The sequence below is a fragment of the Dromiciops gliroides genome, chromosome 1 (assembly GCF_019393635.1).
Source record: "Dromiciops gliroides isolate mDroGli1 chromosome 1, mDroGli1.pri, whole genome shotgun sequence".
In the NCBI taxonomy this organism is placed as follows: Eukaryota; Metazoa; Chordata; class Mammalia; order Microbiotheria; family Microbiotheriidae; genus Dromiciops; species Dromiciops gliroides.
Window position 1 is genome coordinate 430,172,110 of NC_057861.1, and position 17,693 is coordinate 430,189,802.

General features: G+C 35.6%; 1 protein-coding gene across 1 annotated transcript in view; it reads left to right on the plus strand.

Moving 5' to 3' along the window:
* Positions 1-16,584, plus strand: part of AP3B1 (adaptor related protein complex 3 subunit beta 1) — a 336,292-nt gene extending 319,708 nt beyond the window's left edge. Inside the window, 2 exon segments of the mRNA XM_043972455.1 lie at positions 2,774-2,912; positions 15,868-16,584. Coding sequence (XP_043828390.1) covers positions 2,774-2,912; positions 15,868-16,021 — 293 coding nt within the window. The 3' untranslated portion in view covers positions 16,022-16,584.
* The last annotated feature ends 1,109 nt before the right edge of the window (positions 16,585-17,693 follow it).

The window sequence follows — 17,693 nt, forward strand, 5'->3', positions numbered from 1 at the left end:
AATGTGTAATTCATTCACTTATTATGTTAGTCTTGGGCAGGTGCTACATTAATCTTTTAACTATATGATGTGGTATACCAGATACTGTGGATGATTCAAAGATCATTTTGTTAGTGTATGCATATGTGCATATCTGTCTATAGATATATCTATATGGCATATGTGTGTGTGTGTGTGTGTGTGTGTGTGTGTGTGTGTGTATATATATATATATACACACACACACACATACATACTTAATGGTTTAAAACTCCATTTCAAGTACCCTACCATGTCATATTTTCCCTGTTCACTTTCTCTATATAAAATAAATTAGTAATGTAAAGCTTTAGAAAAAATTTTAAAATTTTATTCCTTTAATTATTTTGTGTATATTAGTAGCAATTAATTAACCCATATTCATTGTTATTCATAACTCTGACTGAAAATTTGATAAATTACAAAGCATAATAATATAGCATTAAAAACCAGGAATTTTCAATAATCTGCTAGTAATTTTTTAAACACGTTGCCTCATTGTTTTAAAACCTTTAGTATGTATAGTTGAAAAACTTGATATGGTTTTAGAATCTCTATTCTCAGGTGGAACTTTAAATGAAACCTTTGCAAAATTCTCTTTATAGTTAATTTGAAAACACCTGATATATTTTCATTTAGAAAATCCTAGGGTTTAAAAAAAAAACCTAGGATGTTTACTTAATTTTATTATGATTTATGCATCCATCTTAGGTGTTCCTAGCCAGCAAGATGCTAATTCTTTAAATGGTCAGACATTTACTATTTTCTGGCCCTTAACTACCCCAAGCAATCATATTTGATGCCCCTTAATTAGAACACCTTTTTTTCTTTCCAGGTTCTTTTCCACCTCAGCAATCGAGACAATACATTTGCTTACCATGCTGCTCTCCTAAGTGTTCTTTTGCATGTAAATTAATCTTGATTCAGTTTACACTGTCATGCTGAGTGGTACAAATTGCCTATAACAATAAAACAGCATGAGTTAAAAATAAAGGGGGGGGGTAGGAAGGCAGATTGAATGTGTGCCTTACTTGATAGGATGTTACTTTGCTTTATGCCAATACATTAGCTGACGATAATGAATCTTCTGTTCTGAAAAGCATGGTTTAGTTGATTTTTTTAATTTTACTTCAATGGAGCAGTACCTTGTCTTTTATAGAACAAGTTAGACAAACCATTAATGACAAGAGTGTTAAGGTTAAATATGAAGCAATGCATTCACCTCTCTGAGTGCTATCCATCTTTCCATTTACAGGAGCTTGACAAAAGTACTGGCTTTGTACAACATTTCCTTTAATTACATGCTGCGGGAAACAGGCTTTTAACATAAACATAGTTGCATTCATTTATTCAGCAGTCGCTCTTCAATAGAGCTTAATGGAGAAGGTTTAAATCCTAAATGAGTACACACATCTCTCAGCAGTGTTATGGCAGCCACTGTGCTTGGCTTAAAAGCAGCGTCTGACTGCTTGTGTAGGTTTTAAAGCTTTTGCCTAATATTGAAGTTAAACAGTCAAAGACAGAACATACTGTTCTCAGAGTTTTCATAATGGTTAAAGCTTCTCTTTGCTTGAATCTGGGTAATTGTATTTGATGTTTTGCCGCATAAATCAGATTATGATGGTGGCCTTTAGTATCTTCCTACTGCTAATTACAGGGGTTTGTTTCCTTTCGTTTTGGTAGAAGTTTAACACAGATAAAACACTCAGCCATGAAAATACAGAGCTTTTAAAGAAAATGTTGCAACTCAAATTATCATCTCCATGAACATGGTAAATAATCGTATACATTTGAAACTTTCCCAAAGTTTTAACTTTTAAGCAATTAAGTGTGGGTCACAGGTTAAAATATGTGATACTTGGGTTTTATTTTTTAACCTAGGTACTAAAGTGCAATAATACAGAAAGTATTCTGTTATGTTGTGTTTGTTCACTAAATATTTTGAAATAAAATTTTTTCCAAAATTGGTGATATGCCTTGTTGTTAACCCCATTTTCTTTTGTTCAAGATTTTAATTAACTTAGTTGCCTTTCTAAAATATAAACTAGTATTGTGTGTTTCTCTAGAAGCTAAGATGCTCTTTTATTTTTTTCTATTTACGGTTTTTGCCCCCTAGATTTGTAGCTGAAGTTTAATTGTGTAATTATTGTGCCAGAATTAGTCAAACGCTGTCATCAGGTGTGACTTGTCTGAATGTACCTTTTTACAAGCCAGGTGGTAACTGAGTGAATCACTGATAAGGTAACTTTGATCATTCTGAGTTCATGAGGACAAATAGTCCTCAGATAATGGCTGCTCATAATTCCAGAATCCACTATGATTTGCCCTCAACTAACATGTCTCAATAAAATATGTTTGAATGAATATTTATAAGCTCAAAAGGAAAAAGCTTGTTTATGTAGTCTCAGATTAATTGATTATATTTTTAGGGGAGCTGAAATTGAGATTTCATCTTTGTATTTCTGCCATTTTATCCTTTAGTACTCGAGCAAATCCATTAAGGGGTGAAAATTGCTTTGCATCAGGAAATAATATTTCCACACATTTTTTCTGTGATGGGAATATGTAATTATTTAGAAATAGTAGCGGTTCATTTTTTAATTATTATAAATTTAACTTATAGCATACGTTCTAAGGAATTACTTTGTTAGTAAAAGTAACTCCTTAAAAACACTGGCTGGGAGGCCCTGGTTTTTTCAAATGTGGTTTGTATAAAGATATGAGCTTATAATGGATTTTCCTTTTAATATTACAGGAATGCTGACAGGAATGAATGAAACATCAACTACAATCATTGCTTCACCACAGAATTCTACTCCCCCTGTGATACTTCAGAAGATTGTAAATGTAGCCAACCTAGGTATAGTCCCTTCTGGACAAGATAACATACATAGGTAATTTTTTCACTAACAAATGATATGATAAAAATATATGGATATACATAAATATAAAATCCTTGATTCATATTTGTCTTTTGAAAATGATATTCCCAAGTATGCTTGCATGCCTTTTTTTTAATGGTGGTACCTATGTCACAAGTGATTGGATGTAGCACATGACATCACTAAAAACGCAATATTTGGAGCTGTTCATGAGTGGAACAGACTGCCTCAAGAGTAAATGAATGGGCTGCTTCTTACTAGGAGTCTCCAAGCAAAGACTAGATGACCTCTAGTTCCAGTCCCCTTTGAGCTCCCTCCTTATTCTGGTTTTCCATGATTCTTTGTCCTTAGAATAAATAGCTTCCTGGATAACTGAGCCAGATCACCTGCATAGTAGCATCCTTACACCGTCACTGTTGGGCCTTACTGAAAAAGGTGAACAAGATATCATCTTCCATAATAATAATGCCCTACATTTTTAGAAAAGAGAAAACCCCAAATGGGGGTATGAAGAGTTGGACACAACCAAAATGACTAAACAACAACAAAAACATTTTATAGGATGTGTAGCTTGTGAAACCTGATTAAATCCTTATCTCTTTTGGTGTAGGTACAGCAGTGGTGTGCCTGTTTTACAGGTGAGGTAACAGAGGCCCAGAAAGGTCAAGTGATCTGCCCAAAGTTATCCTGTTAGGAATAGTAAAGTCATGACTTGAACTTAAATCTTCTGACTCCTGGTAAACTACACAAAGCTGCCTCTCCAATGGATAATGGCATAATAAGTCCCCTGAATTTAATTTACTGTTGATATAGTTAATACATTTCCAAACCACTTTTGAAGGCCTTGGGATTGGGCTTATTATACATAAGGAAAGAGGAAAGTGTAGATACGTTCTCCAATCCCATCTCTGGAGTTTTCTTTCTTTATGACTTTGGCTTCCTTCTGGGGCTGCTTCAAGGTCAAGTCAGAGCACAAAATTCGAAGACTTTCCAGACCTCAGAAACTCTCAAATGAATCACCCTAGGGACTAGGGGTCAATTTGTATAGTAGAAAGAGTGCTTGACTGGGAGCAAAGAGAGCTGGGCCCAGTGCTTGTGTCTGCTCACTCCTAATGTCCCTCCTTTTACCTCTGAAAGTTCATTGGCCTGGCAGTCAGGAGTGAGTCAGTTTCTTGCTCTGCCCCTAACTAAAATATAGAACAAACACAAAATTTTAAGGCAGAAAAGGAGTGAATCCAACAACCCTAAACCTCCCCTCGTTTTACAGAGAAGAGGCAGTGTGGTTTAATAAAAAGAGCTCTGACTCTGGACTCAGGACCTGACTTTACTCCCTGTGTAATCATGGGCAAGTCACTTGACTTCTTTGGGACTCACTTCCCTCAAGTGTAAAGTAAGAAGGTTGGACTGAATGATCTCTGAGGTTCTTTCCAATTCTAAATCTAATGATCTATGAAACTGAAATCCATGACTAATTAGTGGCAAAGCCAGAAACTCACATCACTACCAAAAACCCATTTGGCTGGTGACCATGGACCACTCATTAAGACTTCTGGTCTCAGTTTCCTCTTTTATCAAAGGTGATTACTTGCCCTACCTGCTTCACAGGATTATAAAATGAAAAAATAGATATGAAAATACTTGGAGAAGTTCAAAGTGCCATTGTTCAGAAAGTGTGCTTATCAGTCCTATTATAGACTACAGTCTTATCTGTTATGTAGCTCAGTAATGAGGACTAGATGAGCCCCCAAAATAGTAGATAATTAAGCCTTCTCAGAAGAGCCAGAGATAAGTATTTTCTTCATTTACAGCTAGCTCCATTCTTCCAACATAGAAGGAAAATGAAGTAAGCGCAATAAGTGTTTTCTTCTGTTTTTAAGTGTTCCCTATTATCTCTAGCGTCTGTATAGAGCAGACACTATTATGTTTGATTTGTATTACCCTGTAAATACAAATAATATACATTGTTAGAACACCAAAGCATACGTTACTAGAACTGATTTTCTTACTTGGTAGGTAAAAATGAAGTTCCATGCTATCCTTGCTGAGGCCTTACTCTGTTTGATCCCTGTTGGTTAGAACCTGCAAAATAAGTAGTAGGCATATTGCTATTTCTCTGTTACACATGAGGACCTAAAACAAGGGGAGGTTAAGGGACTTGTTCAAGGTAACACAGCCAGTTAGTGGTGGAGATGCCAGGGGCCGAGTCTAGGGTTTCTGGTTTAACCCTCTTGGGGAACCATCAAGAATCCAGTTGTTTAATTCCCCAGTTTAGCTATTATTTGGCATGACTGATGTCATGAACCTCAGTGACTTTATTATAGTAAAGTTCAAATGATTAAAGTCACAATAACAGTGGCCTAAATTATCCATACATAGCTAATACAAAACTATAATCATCTAGAACTTATTTCTGTTTGATTTTATATTGTGATCAGAAACATGCAATCAAAAAATCATTATGTTCCTACACTAAAACTGTAATAGTGCAGACCATTTCTTGGTTCTGCCCTGTCCTCAGTGTCCAGGACTTGGCACGCCACAGTGTGGAGAGAGAAACCTCCTTTATGGATAATAAAAGTCAGAGAACTATGTGAATCTTAAGTTGCCTTCTTGTTCCTAATCTTTGCATTTTACTTTTAATTTACAAAGTATATCTATAGTACTGAGATTGAAAGAGTTTCATAATGAGGAAGAATAGACTGTGAATACAGAGTCCTTCATGCATTGATCCCAGAAGACATTAGAGAGAATTGTTTTCCTTATATATAACTTGTATTCCTCTTCTATATCAAAAGCACTGTAAGTTTAGAATAAAATGGGCATGGGGCAGCTAGGTGGCACAGTGGATAAAGTACCAGCCCTGGATTCAGGAGTACCTGAGTTCAAATCCGGCCTCAGACATTTGATACTTACTAGCTGTGTGACCCTGGGCAAGTCACTTAACCCCCATTGCCCTGCACAATAAAAATAAAAATAGAATGGGCACACATATTATTCTTAATTTCATTTTAAGTTAAAATGACTATTTATATTAATAACTAACAGAAACTATCAGTGTGTCCCTTCATTTGTGTTGTGTTGATGTTTTTAAAAATGCAATACTTTGTATTACAATTACGTATTGGACTGAGTTTATTGTATTTAACCTTAAATGTTAAAATACAAATTCATCTGAGTTCTTTTACAACATGCTTTCAGAATGACCTATTAGTAGGTGTTATTATTTTTTCTTATAGCTCTTACTTGCCAGAGGAATTGCCTAGAGTCACATAGCCAAATATGCTTTTCCCTGACTTTGATGCCAGTGCACTATCTACCACACCAGACTAGCTCTCTAAGATTATAAATTGAAAACTATAAATTAGGGAGGAGGTGCTGACCTGCACTAGTAGAAAGATTTCCTTTAACCAGGAATTCCAAATACCATTGAAATCACAGATCCCTCCCCTCCCATTAATAACTCACATTTATGTTGCACTTTTAACATTTGCAAAAAGTTGTTCAAACATTGTCTTATTTGGTCCTCACAACAACTCTATTAGAAAATTTCTCTTATCTTCATTTTACAGATGAGAAAACTGAAGGTGAGGGAAATTAAGTTATTGTCCCAGGGTTACACAGCTAGTGTCTGAGACAGGATTTGAATGGTGCCTTAGCCACCAAATTCCTTTTTGTCAGAGGATTAAGAGGAATAGGCTTTTGTAAAGGAAAATTACATAACAAAGTCACCTTCACATTTTAAACATTTAAAGAATATATAGAGGGCAGCTAGGTAGTGCAGTGGATAAAGCACTGGCCCTGGATTCATGAGGACCTGAGTTCAAATCTGTCCTCAGACAGTTGACACTTACTAGCTGTGTGACCCTGGGCAAGTCACTTAACCCTCATTGCCCCCCCTTTCCCCCCCAAAAAAAAGAAGAAGAAGAAATTAAAGAATATATATGCACACACACACACACTCACACACACCAAGTATTCAACATAAAAACCTTATTTGTTTTTAGGAAAATTCCCTAAAGGTTACAGTATATTTTGACTTCTTAATGGATACTTTATTAATATTGATAATAACATCTAAGTGTGAGAAGCAGTATGGTATGATGGACAGAGAATTAGCTTTGGAGTTGGGAAGACCTGCCTCAGACACATGTTGGTTGTGTGACCCTGGATAAATCACATCATTGCTTGGGTTCCAATCAACTCGTAAGACTCCATGTGACCAAACAATTGCTGACCTGTGTGGGTAGAGGGAATTTCCTCATATGGAGAGCCCTGGGCTATTGAACTTTCTGGTCCAGTACACAGCACATGCACATCCCCCACACACACACTCTACCCACATCTATAGAATGTCCTTATAGGGTATAATTGCTGTTGCTTGCCATTGGAATATAGAACACTGGACTGAATTGTTCAAGAAAAGCTTTAAATACAAACCATATAACATTGTAATCTGATGTTTTTCAAATTCTTGATGGATTTTAAATACCAAATAAATTCTGTCAAGGTATGAAGTTGAAGTTTTAATCAAGAAGTTGAACAAGGGGGCGGCTAGGTGGCACAGTGGATAGAGCACCGGCCCTGGAGTCAGGAGTACCTGAGTTCAAATCCGGCCTCAGACACTTAACACTTACTAGCTGTGTGACCCTGGGCAAGTCACTTAACCCCAACTGCCTCATTTAAAAAAAAAAAGTTGAACAAGACTAAACATAAGGTGGAATTCCGTGGCACCTTTAGAAATGGTCTTGGTGAAAGGAGAAAAAAGAGCAGTTAAATGTATATAGTTCCTGCACTTTATTTTAAAAAGCAGCAATTGGTCCTATACGGTCACTCATTAAAGGAACAGATCAGTTGAGAAAATTATTTTGGTTGTGAAATTAGTACCTATTTATGACCTTCTGTGATGACATTTAGTTTTGCTTTTGAAAAGGAATGATAGCATCAGAGAGTCCATCAGAATATTATGCTTTGAAAATCCGTGGCTCAGATTTGCTGCATGAAAATACTGCTATTAAAATACAGTAAAGACTATTATTAGTAAAAGGCAGTATGTTTTTGCCACAATACAGACAACTCAGTTATTAAAAGGGGAATCAGGAGAATATGGACATTGAAAGCCTCCTCGTCAAAAAGCATTTATTAAGCTCTTTCCTGTGGTAGGACCATACAAAGAGAATGTACAGACATCCTCAGCCCTTTATAAGCTTATAATCTAAGACAGGTAACGCTAACACAGACAAACTGACAGAGGTAAATAAAGAGTATGCAGAACACAGAATAAATTGATATGTCAGATTCTAGTTATATCTTTTAGAGATTAATAGGAAATGAATTTTTAACTTTTATTGTTTGGAGAGAAGGGGAGGACCACTAAAAAAGTGGTGGTGGTAAAGGGTATATCTTCTGAAGTGACTTTTTGTATCTCTGTGTGTGTGTGTGTGTGTATTTTTTTTTTTAAAGATTAAACTCATTTTAGGAAAAGATAGATGAATTGCTACAGGGACTCAATGTCCTGGCACAGCTCTCCATTGATATGTTTAGCAGGGATGAGGAAAGGAAAGAGCTGAGATTTCAGAAAAGTAGAAATCTTCTTATTACTTATTTCAACCTATCCTGGCTTTTACCTGAGTTGCTAATTAGTAACAAAATGAACGGGTTAGAGTTTCATCTTTTATTTAGTTAGCTTATTCTCTGGTAAAGGCTGTTAATGAGCAGTGAAATGACCAAAAGCAGCAGAATAATCTACAGACTACATAATCAGACCTTGAATAATAAAAATAAAAGATCACTACTACATAGCCAACTTTTTTCCTTATATATTCATATATTTCTTTTTGTAGGTGACAGGTTAGGGAATGCAATAGAAAAAAGCTATTTCAGCTTTTTTAGTCTTTTCTCCATAATAGCTAAGTGCTCAAACATTATTGCTAATTATAGCAGTACATTACAGTTTTATTTTTCCATAGAGTTTGATTTAAAATAATCTGCAGCCATAGGTAATAAAAAATGTCAGTCTTAGATGTGTCTAAACCAGAGGTGTTAAACGCTGCCCACACATGTGGTCCACAACACTCTTGAATTAGACTGAGACAGATTAAAATGTGAAAATTGAGGGGGCAGCTAGGTGGCGCAGTGGATAGAGCACTGGCCCTGGAGTCAGGAGTACCTGAGTTCAAATCCGGCCTCAGACACTTAACACTTACTAGCTGTGTGACCCTGGGCAAGTCACTTAACCCCAATTGCCTCACTTAAAAAAAAAAAAAAAGGTGAAAATTGGGAAATATTTAACAAAATAAATAATACAATATAACATAGATAATGTTAATGTGTGGTTTTCCAGGTCAATATGCCCCCACAAGGATTCTTTAGTGGCCCCTTGACACACTAGTCTAAATCAATCCAAATTCCCATTCAGCCAGAGAGAATGCAAAGTTTCACATTGAGTAGTACATGATAAGAACTTCTGATTATTTGTGCTGCCATACAGTGATAGTTGGTTATGCCTTTTCATGATCAATAAATTATCCCGCTTTTAAAAAATATGCTTCTTCAGTAAAAACCTTGGCCCTGCCCTGATTTCATATTACTTCTTAGTTTATTGAGTTAACACTACAGAAAAACTTTCATCATTTCTTTGAATCAGTATTTTGTATTCCTTTCATACTCTTGATTTGGTCTTGTTCTCCCTCTCTTGTTAATTGTACCGATACTTATTGTATTTGTGAAATAGAAGCAATATTCTTAATTTGTGGATAAATATAATATTAGTGGAATAGGTTTGTTACTACCACCCTGGTCATTCACTATTAGGTAAAAACTAAGTGCTGTAAATGGAACAGTGTATCCATGGCAACATGCAGTCCAACTTTTAACTTAACACATTAAAAAGGCATATTTAAATCCCCCAAACTTAAAATAGCAACAGTAACAGTGACTTTTGGTCAGGTAGTGCTCAAAATAAGCTTAGTCTCTAATCATCAACTGGTATAGCCACCATTAATTGCCATAAAATACTATCTTTGGTGGTCTTTATTGAGTAAAACTTCCTTTATACAGTAATTATTTTCTGTCCTAAAAGAGCCATATTATTCAGTGGATTGTTCTGCTAACCCCGGGCCTGATTAACCCACAATGGTATATATTTCTCATTACCTTCTGAAGTTGTAAAACCTCCATAATATTTGAAGTAACCCTCATGGTATATTTTTTGGTCCATCGCTAACGTTTGGTGTCTCAGGCTCCTAACTTCATGAGTTGTGACACCAGTCTTATTTCATCTTCCAGGAAGCCGTCTTAATTTTTAGAGTTGTGTATGTGGGTCGGGATCCCCCCCAAAATCTGATTGATTTTGATTCTGAAATAAGATTAAAGGTTTGTAGAACCTGTTTAGACTTAAAGTTAATCAAAATCGATGGTTCTTTCACAGCGCGGTTGTTGTCCACTAGAGGACAGCACTGCTTTTGTATCTGACTGCTTTGAACTACAAGATCTAGGCATCATTTTCTTTGAAAGATCAAGCAGAGACCTCACAGTTAATTGTGGACCAGAAGAGATTATTAGATATTTGCAAAGCTAACCAAATCAGAAAAATGACTTTAAAATTAAAACATTCTTAATTTTACCATTTGTGAAGTATACTATTCTATGTCTACTGAAATTTATGAATAGAACTATTTTCTGTTAAAATAACAGAAAGTATATCCTTATTGGGGTTTTTTCCAGCTATATTCACTATTTTTAAAAAAAGAAAAAAACAACAATCTAACCAAGAGATAGTGGCTTAAGAATTATGGTTTAAGGCATGGGGGTGGGGGGAGAGTAGCTTGTAATCCTTTTATTTTAAAGTCTCTTTACCTCCCTCCTACCAATCTGTGTCTCTTCTAACCCCTCCAGCCCCCCATCTTACTCCATTGGGGTGGGGTTTTTTCCCCTCCCCACCTTTTGAGTTTGGGAAATAATCTGAGTTTATTGTGTGGAAGAAAGAGAATGTGTCATTTAAATAAAAACTAGTTGGCTTAGAGTATGGAATATATTACCTCTAAAAACCAGAATAGAGAATAGTCAGGACTAGATAGTGATGGAGATAGATTATTTTTGTGTAGCTGATAGCATTACATCTTGGTATCGAAGAATTAATTTTGGAAATTATAAAGAGGAGGTGCTGACATTTGTGAATTTGAATTACATTTAAACTTTTCTCTCAATATTAATTAAGCATCCTAAGATTGTCTCTTAAAATGTAATTTTACATTCAGCTTTTTAAAAAATGTAGTTTCTTCCTGTTCAAAACATGATTTTCTCCAGCATTGCTGTGATAATGCTAAATCAGATTAATAAGATAGTAATAATTTTTACATTTTTGTTTCATTTCAGCTTTTTAGAAAATAGTGTCCTATAGCAATTCACTCTGGTATTTGGAAGAAGGAAACTAATTCAAACCAGGATTTCTTACATACAAGCATTGTGCAACTTCATTACACATTTGTCAACTTTGGACTAATTATTTTTGTACAGCGAGGGCAGGGCATTGCATCTTGTGATCGTCTTTCTTACTAATAGGATTCTGTCTGCTTCAGCAGGCAGTAATTGAAGGCTTCATGTACAGGGTAGGAAAAAAAAAAGTTTTAGCCTGAGTGGGCCATTGTCACAGCTTCTGGTAACCAGTAGAACAGAAAACAGGAGAAAATTGAACTCAGAATAGAAAAATCAGGGACCAGGAAGGCTACCCAAGAGAAGAAAAAGCATGTCTTAGAGCTGTTTGCATTAACTCTAGCAAATCTTGTTCTGTGTTTTGGGGTTTTGTTTTGTTTTAGTTCTGTTTTTTAATACCCTTTGAAAATTCATGCAATTTTTTGAGACATATCATTTTAAAGATTATTTTAATATAAATATCTTAATAGTTTACATTTAGATACAAGATTATTTTATTCACTCAAACTAAGGGGACTTGGAGTCCCCAGACAGCTTCTCACAAATCCAGAGAAAATGTTTTAAGTGCATTAAGGAATATGTTTTAGATACTATTGATATGTCATTTGTTGTTATTTAACTGGTTTGGGTTAACTCTAATTATCATTAGTTAAGATAGAAGAACTTTTCAGGAGATTGGAACACATGTTATTTGGAATTTAATAGCCAAGTTATTTCCTTCTTTAAAAAAAAAAAATCCCAATCTTTTATATGCTCCAAAGCATTAAATGCCAGCAATTCAGTATCACACATCTGTGGATATCCATTTGGAAAGGTGAAATATGTATACCCTCGCTGCTGACTGCTTGCCTGATCTTAGACAAGTCAGATCACTTCTGGGCCTCAGTTTTTTCATCTATATAATAAAAGAGTGGTTGGAAGGATCTCTGAGGTTCCCTAGAGCTAAAATCCTGGTTTTCATTGGGTAATATTAAGTAACTAGTACGTGGTAGGGAAGGAGTTGAAAAATTATGGAAAATACCTCTTAATAAGATAGAACCCATCTTAAATAGACAATACATTTTTAACTGTCAGCCTACTTATTTGTTCTCATTTACTCTGTTACTGTTTTTCGAGGTTGGTTGGTCTCCTAGTAGACCCTCCCTGTATCACAAGAACTCCATTACAAAAGCTCAGCATTGCATATCCACTGAGATCTCATTTGGAAAAAACCCAAAAAAACCCAAAAAACCCATGTGCTTTTCTTTATGCATAAAAAAGAAAAGGCTAAACACAGAATTTGATTAGGAAAAGGGTCAAATCAAGGACTGAAAATTTGTTGGTATTCTTAAAAGTTTTTGAAGATGGCGATGCTTACCAAAGAAGATAATTAGTTTATGTGATTAAAGACAAAGTATATGTTCAGTAAACATGAAAAATAAAACAATGTTGACCCAACATGGAATTCAAACACCTACTGGGGGAAAAAAAATCACAGTATAATGTATGTGTTAAGCCAAGTACAACTTAAATGCTCTAATCATGTCAGCTGTTACTTTCTATAGCTGTATAATTGGCACCAGTGGTCTTCCTTATCATTAATCTTGCATCTAAAAATTTGTTACTTTGTCTTGTATGAACTTGTTTAGAAATGCTTCTTAAATGACCATCTTGTGACAGTAGGTTGGGACTGTGGTCTGTCTTGTGGTTCCCTGATACTGAGTTGGGGGGAGGAGTGGTGGGATACACATTTGCTTTTCTACAGTCCAAAACAAACCACACTGTGATCACACTGTGTTCCAATTAAATACATCTTTTTTGAACTGTGAAATGAGAATGTCAGAACATCTGATCTTCTGGTCTTCTTTAAAACAGTGCTTCCAACACTGGTGCCCACCAGAACACAGAGAGAGACCTTGTTTTAAAAAATGCAGTTGCTTTTATACTGGCTAACAGCTTTCTTGCTGGAATGATTTGTTTAGCATGTTTCCACTGCAGAGCAAATACATACCTCCTCTCTTTCATGTCCTTATTTGTTAGAGCATTTTGAGACTTTGGTGGTAATAGGATTTAAAGAACATGTACAAGAAACTAATTTTAATCTGCATAAACATACTGACACCAAAATTGACACATGTCTCTGATGAATTTTGCATTATCATAACATTGGCTCTCTACCACTTTAAGTTTTTAATAGGAAAGAAGTAAAAACGTGCCTTGGGGCTATGCATCACTAAAACCGAAAACTACAGGGCTTTTGTGTTCCTATTCAGACATAATCTGTTTCTCTGTGGTCCCATGACACAAGTGTTAAGTAAATAAAGGGACTAATAAGACTATTGTTTACATAATTATCAACCTGTCAGAATCAACTGGAGAAATAAAGGGGCTTTACATTATGGACGGAATAACCAAGATTATAGACAAAAGTAACTGTAATAAACAGGATGCTCAAGTGATTAGCTAGCCTCTGGTAACCTGATTTGACACAAATGTGATTTTCCTAGGAGGCAGAAATACCTCAGAATTTGGGACAAAAGAAATCCCAGAGGCCTGCAATAAGCTTCATATAAGAAAGGTTATTTCAGAGGTATAGGCCCTCAGAATGGAAATTGAGTAACACTGTCTAATCTCTTGAGCTCGAGTTTAACAAAGTAAGTTGGTGTGTATACATACATAGATGTGATGTATTTTATATTTACATATACATATGATTCTACCCTCCAACTGATAACTTCAAGATTTACTTCCCTTAGTAGGAAAAACTTTGTTCCATTTGCTGTCCTTCACAAATGCCCAGCATATTTTAGTATATAAGAAAATGTTTTCAACTCATATGATAGATAAATGGTTCTGGGTTGGGCTTTTTCCCCACACCTGGTCAATAACCCATTATTAACTAGCATTTAAAAACTTAATCTAAAAGAGTATTGATATTTTCAGTTCGGCAAAATTAGCATGTTTGTTTTTCTTTTGATGCATTGATTCTAATTCTTGAGAAAGTGTTTTGCATGAATATGTTTAGGGCCAAAAAATAGCCTTTTAGCTTTCCCCCCAAAAAATGAATGTAACATGTTATAAGATTTTGATGTGATTTTTTTAAAAATCAAAAAAGAAATTACTCCTCATTTAAAGAGAATCTGTTTCCTGCTTAAGTGGCTAATATTTTAATTAAGTCTGGAGTGAAGTTTTTTTGAGTGTCTCCTGATAAACTCCCTCTTTTATGTTGATGGTAATTAAACAGATCCCTGAGGACCCCAGTAGGCACTGTGCAAGGCCCATGCTAATTGTCAGACATGAGACACTGACCAGTTGGTTTGTTCCTGAATAGCCCACAGCGTGCTGTCAGCCCAGCAGTTTTATTTTTATGTATTGTGAGCTGTTGTCAGGGCTAACTGGGTCCTATTGTGACTGAAGATGTTGCGCAAATTGAGGCAGATGGCTCTGATTCAGACACGTGTCATTCAGAAAGGGGAAAGGGGATTGGCCCTGAAAAATGGGGTCATAGCAGGTCACAGACCTGCTCTACACTTGTTAGTGTTTTCAAAAGCTCACGTGCAGCAACTTTGTTGTGCTGTAGATTGTCGTGCTCCCCCCCCCAAAAAAAGTGTGGTTTATTCCTTCTGGGAGATGGAAGACTAGATGGTTGCCATCCTCTTCCTTCCTGTCTCTGGGGCTTGGCTGTGCATGCAGAATGAATTAGCGGGATTGACAGAAGTTCATTGTGTTCAAAATGGCTTTTCAGTCAATTGCAGTGCTTAAAAGGCTAGTTTTGCTTTTAATTCCATGTAATTAGTAGGTTCTTCATGTCTTGGAATGTAGTAATGGAGCATTAGTCCTTAAGTTTTATCTCATATTCAAAAGGAAAAAAGGAGGGATCTAATGTGCTGAAAGTACAACAAAGGGAAGTGCTCCATTGGTTGTTTTCACTTGATTTCATTTCAAATGATCATCACTAGAGATTGAATTTGAATCTTTCAATTTGACCGGACTCATGGGTGCAAATATGAACATTTCCACTGTATGTAGAGGAGCAAGGTTTTTTCCTCTTCCACGTACCCTCCAACTTCTTACATAAACAGTTTTCATTGCAAATACTCAGACTTTTAAAATTCAAACTCTTGGAAAGATGCCTTTATGGACAGAAAATAATACTGAGAAGGAAAACAGAATGGTATGCTTTAAATGACTGTATCCACAATGTGTTAAATATCAAATGAATTAATCTACTTTAAAATTCCCTCCAAAATACCTTCCTCTATAAATATGAGGCTATTGGCATGCAGATTCACATTTAAACCTCTAAATAAAAGAATCTTCATTTTCACGAACACTTGACAAACTCTAAAATTTCAGGCTTTAGGGTCAGAATGGTGTACGGTTTATTAATTTTCTGAAGAACGCTTGGGTTTGGGCTTTCTGGTGTTAGGGAACTTGTTCTAGATTGTTTCTTTTGGGGAAAAAAAAGTTCTGTTAAACTCATTTGACTTTAGGAACGATATGCTGCTGTCTTTCTTTCCCCTCATCATGAAGATTTCTTTACTTTTTTTTCCTCCAGATTTGCAGCTAAAACTGTGCACAGTGGGTCACTGATGCTAGTCACAGTGGAGCTGAAGGAAGGCTCTACAGCACAGCTCATCATAAACACTGAGAAAACGGTGATTGGTTCTATTCTACTGCGGGAGCTGAAGCCTGTCCTGTCCCAGGGGTAACCTGCTTACATCTGGACCTCAGAATCTGGCACACAACAAAAGTGCCTGGCATCCACTACTGCTGCCTTTCATTTATAATAATAGCCCTTCCATCTGGCAGTGGGGGAAGAATACACTCTTGACATTCTTGTCTCCTGCTTTAGAATGCTAGTGTGTATCTATCATGTATGCAGTACTTGCCCCCTTTTTTTTCGGTTTGCTAACCAAAGAACATATATTTCACTGTCAGTTATCTAAACTTCTGAATCCATGTGCCATATATTCTCCCCTGATACTTCTACCCTTTTTCCTTGACTTTTTCTAGTTCTAATGAATAAGTATTGAATAATTAAAGTTCATTGGAAATCAGTTTGGCTTCACCAGTAAGCAAAAATTTTGAGAGAATCTAGCTCATCTCCCAGCTAGGCATAGGATAGTGAAGATGTCTGGAATTAATAAGAGAACAATGAAATATTTGCAAAATACTGATGTTCAGTGAATCTCCACGTGTTGTAATCATTTGCTGATGACTTCTGTCATGAGATTTTTCTGGATGGTAAAGAATAAATAAAATAGCATATAAATAGTGTCTGCTTTTTCCTTGGTAAACCAGTCACCACCTATTTTGGAATCCATTAATTCTAAAATTGTTCAATAAGCAAGGAAGCCACCAGGATTTTGTTAGTAAAAGAAAACTTCTTCCAACCCTTGGCCAATGTCAAAAAGAAAACAATTGACAAGTATTTTTTCAGAAACTTTGTGTTGCTGAACAAAAGCCATCCTCACAAAACAGTCAACTCACAGAATAACAGTTCATGAGATGTGATGACAAAGTCTATTATTGCTACTAAATAAACTCTTTAAATTGCACTTCATATTGTTATACTGATCTTTGATGGTCCAGTAGGCACAACTCTGGAGAACTGAAATTCTTTAGTTATGAAGCTTACAGAAAAATGACTCATGAACCTGGATTTCAGAAATAGCATCAGAATTAAGCTGTATGAAAAACATCAAGTGATGGGAAAATAGAAGCCCATTTTGAGATTATTTTCTTAGACTTTGCTATATATTTGCAAAATCTGCTGTTTAGCAAATTGCAATTTTTAAAATTAAAATTGTTGGCCAATCTGAAAGTCTTTCTAAACCATTTTCTCTCAATGAGTGCTCTAATTGCAGATTAGTTTTGTTGTAATTAGTTGATTTGTTTACTTCACTGATTCACCTAAATAGCCTTTAAATAGTGCTAGCTGTTCATTCTTGTCTCCAGCCTCTGTCTTACCCTCCAATCCTCCCCACCCCCACAAAAAAGAAAGTCTTTTGGAAGATCAGTTTAGATTTTAATGAATACTGGAAAGAAAGAGAAGAGGAAAAAGAAACTTTAATTAAAGGTCATTTGAATAAATAGTTTTAGAGAAATAGAACAGACTGGGAAAATTCTTAAAATGGTCAGATGCACATACTGCAGAGTACAGACAAGAATGGTTAAGTTGTCTTATTAAAGAAATAAATCCGTCTAAGGAAAGAGAGCTGAGTTCCAGGCTATCCCCTTACTCTAAAGTACTATATTTTCTCTAAAGTGATACCCTTCAAGTACCACTATAATTGTACTACATTTGGCATTTCCATTATTACTCCTATTTTCCAAAGTTTTGTCATTTTTAAGTCATTGTTTGAAACAATACACAATTTG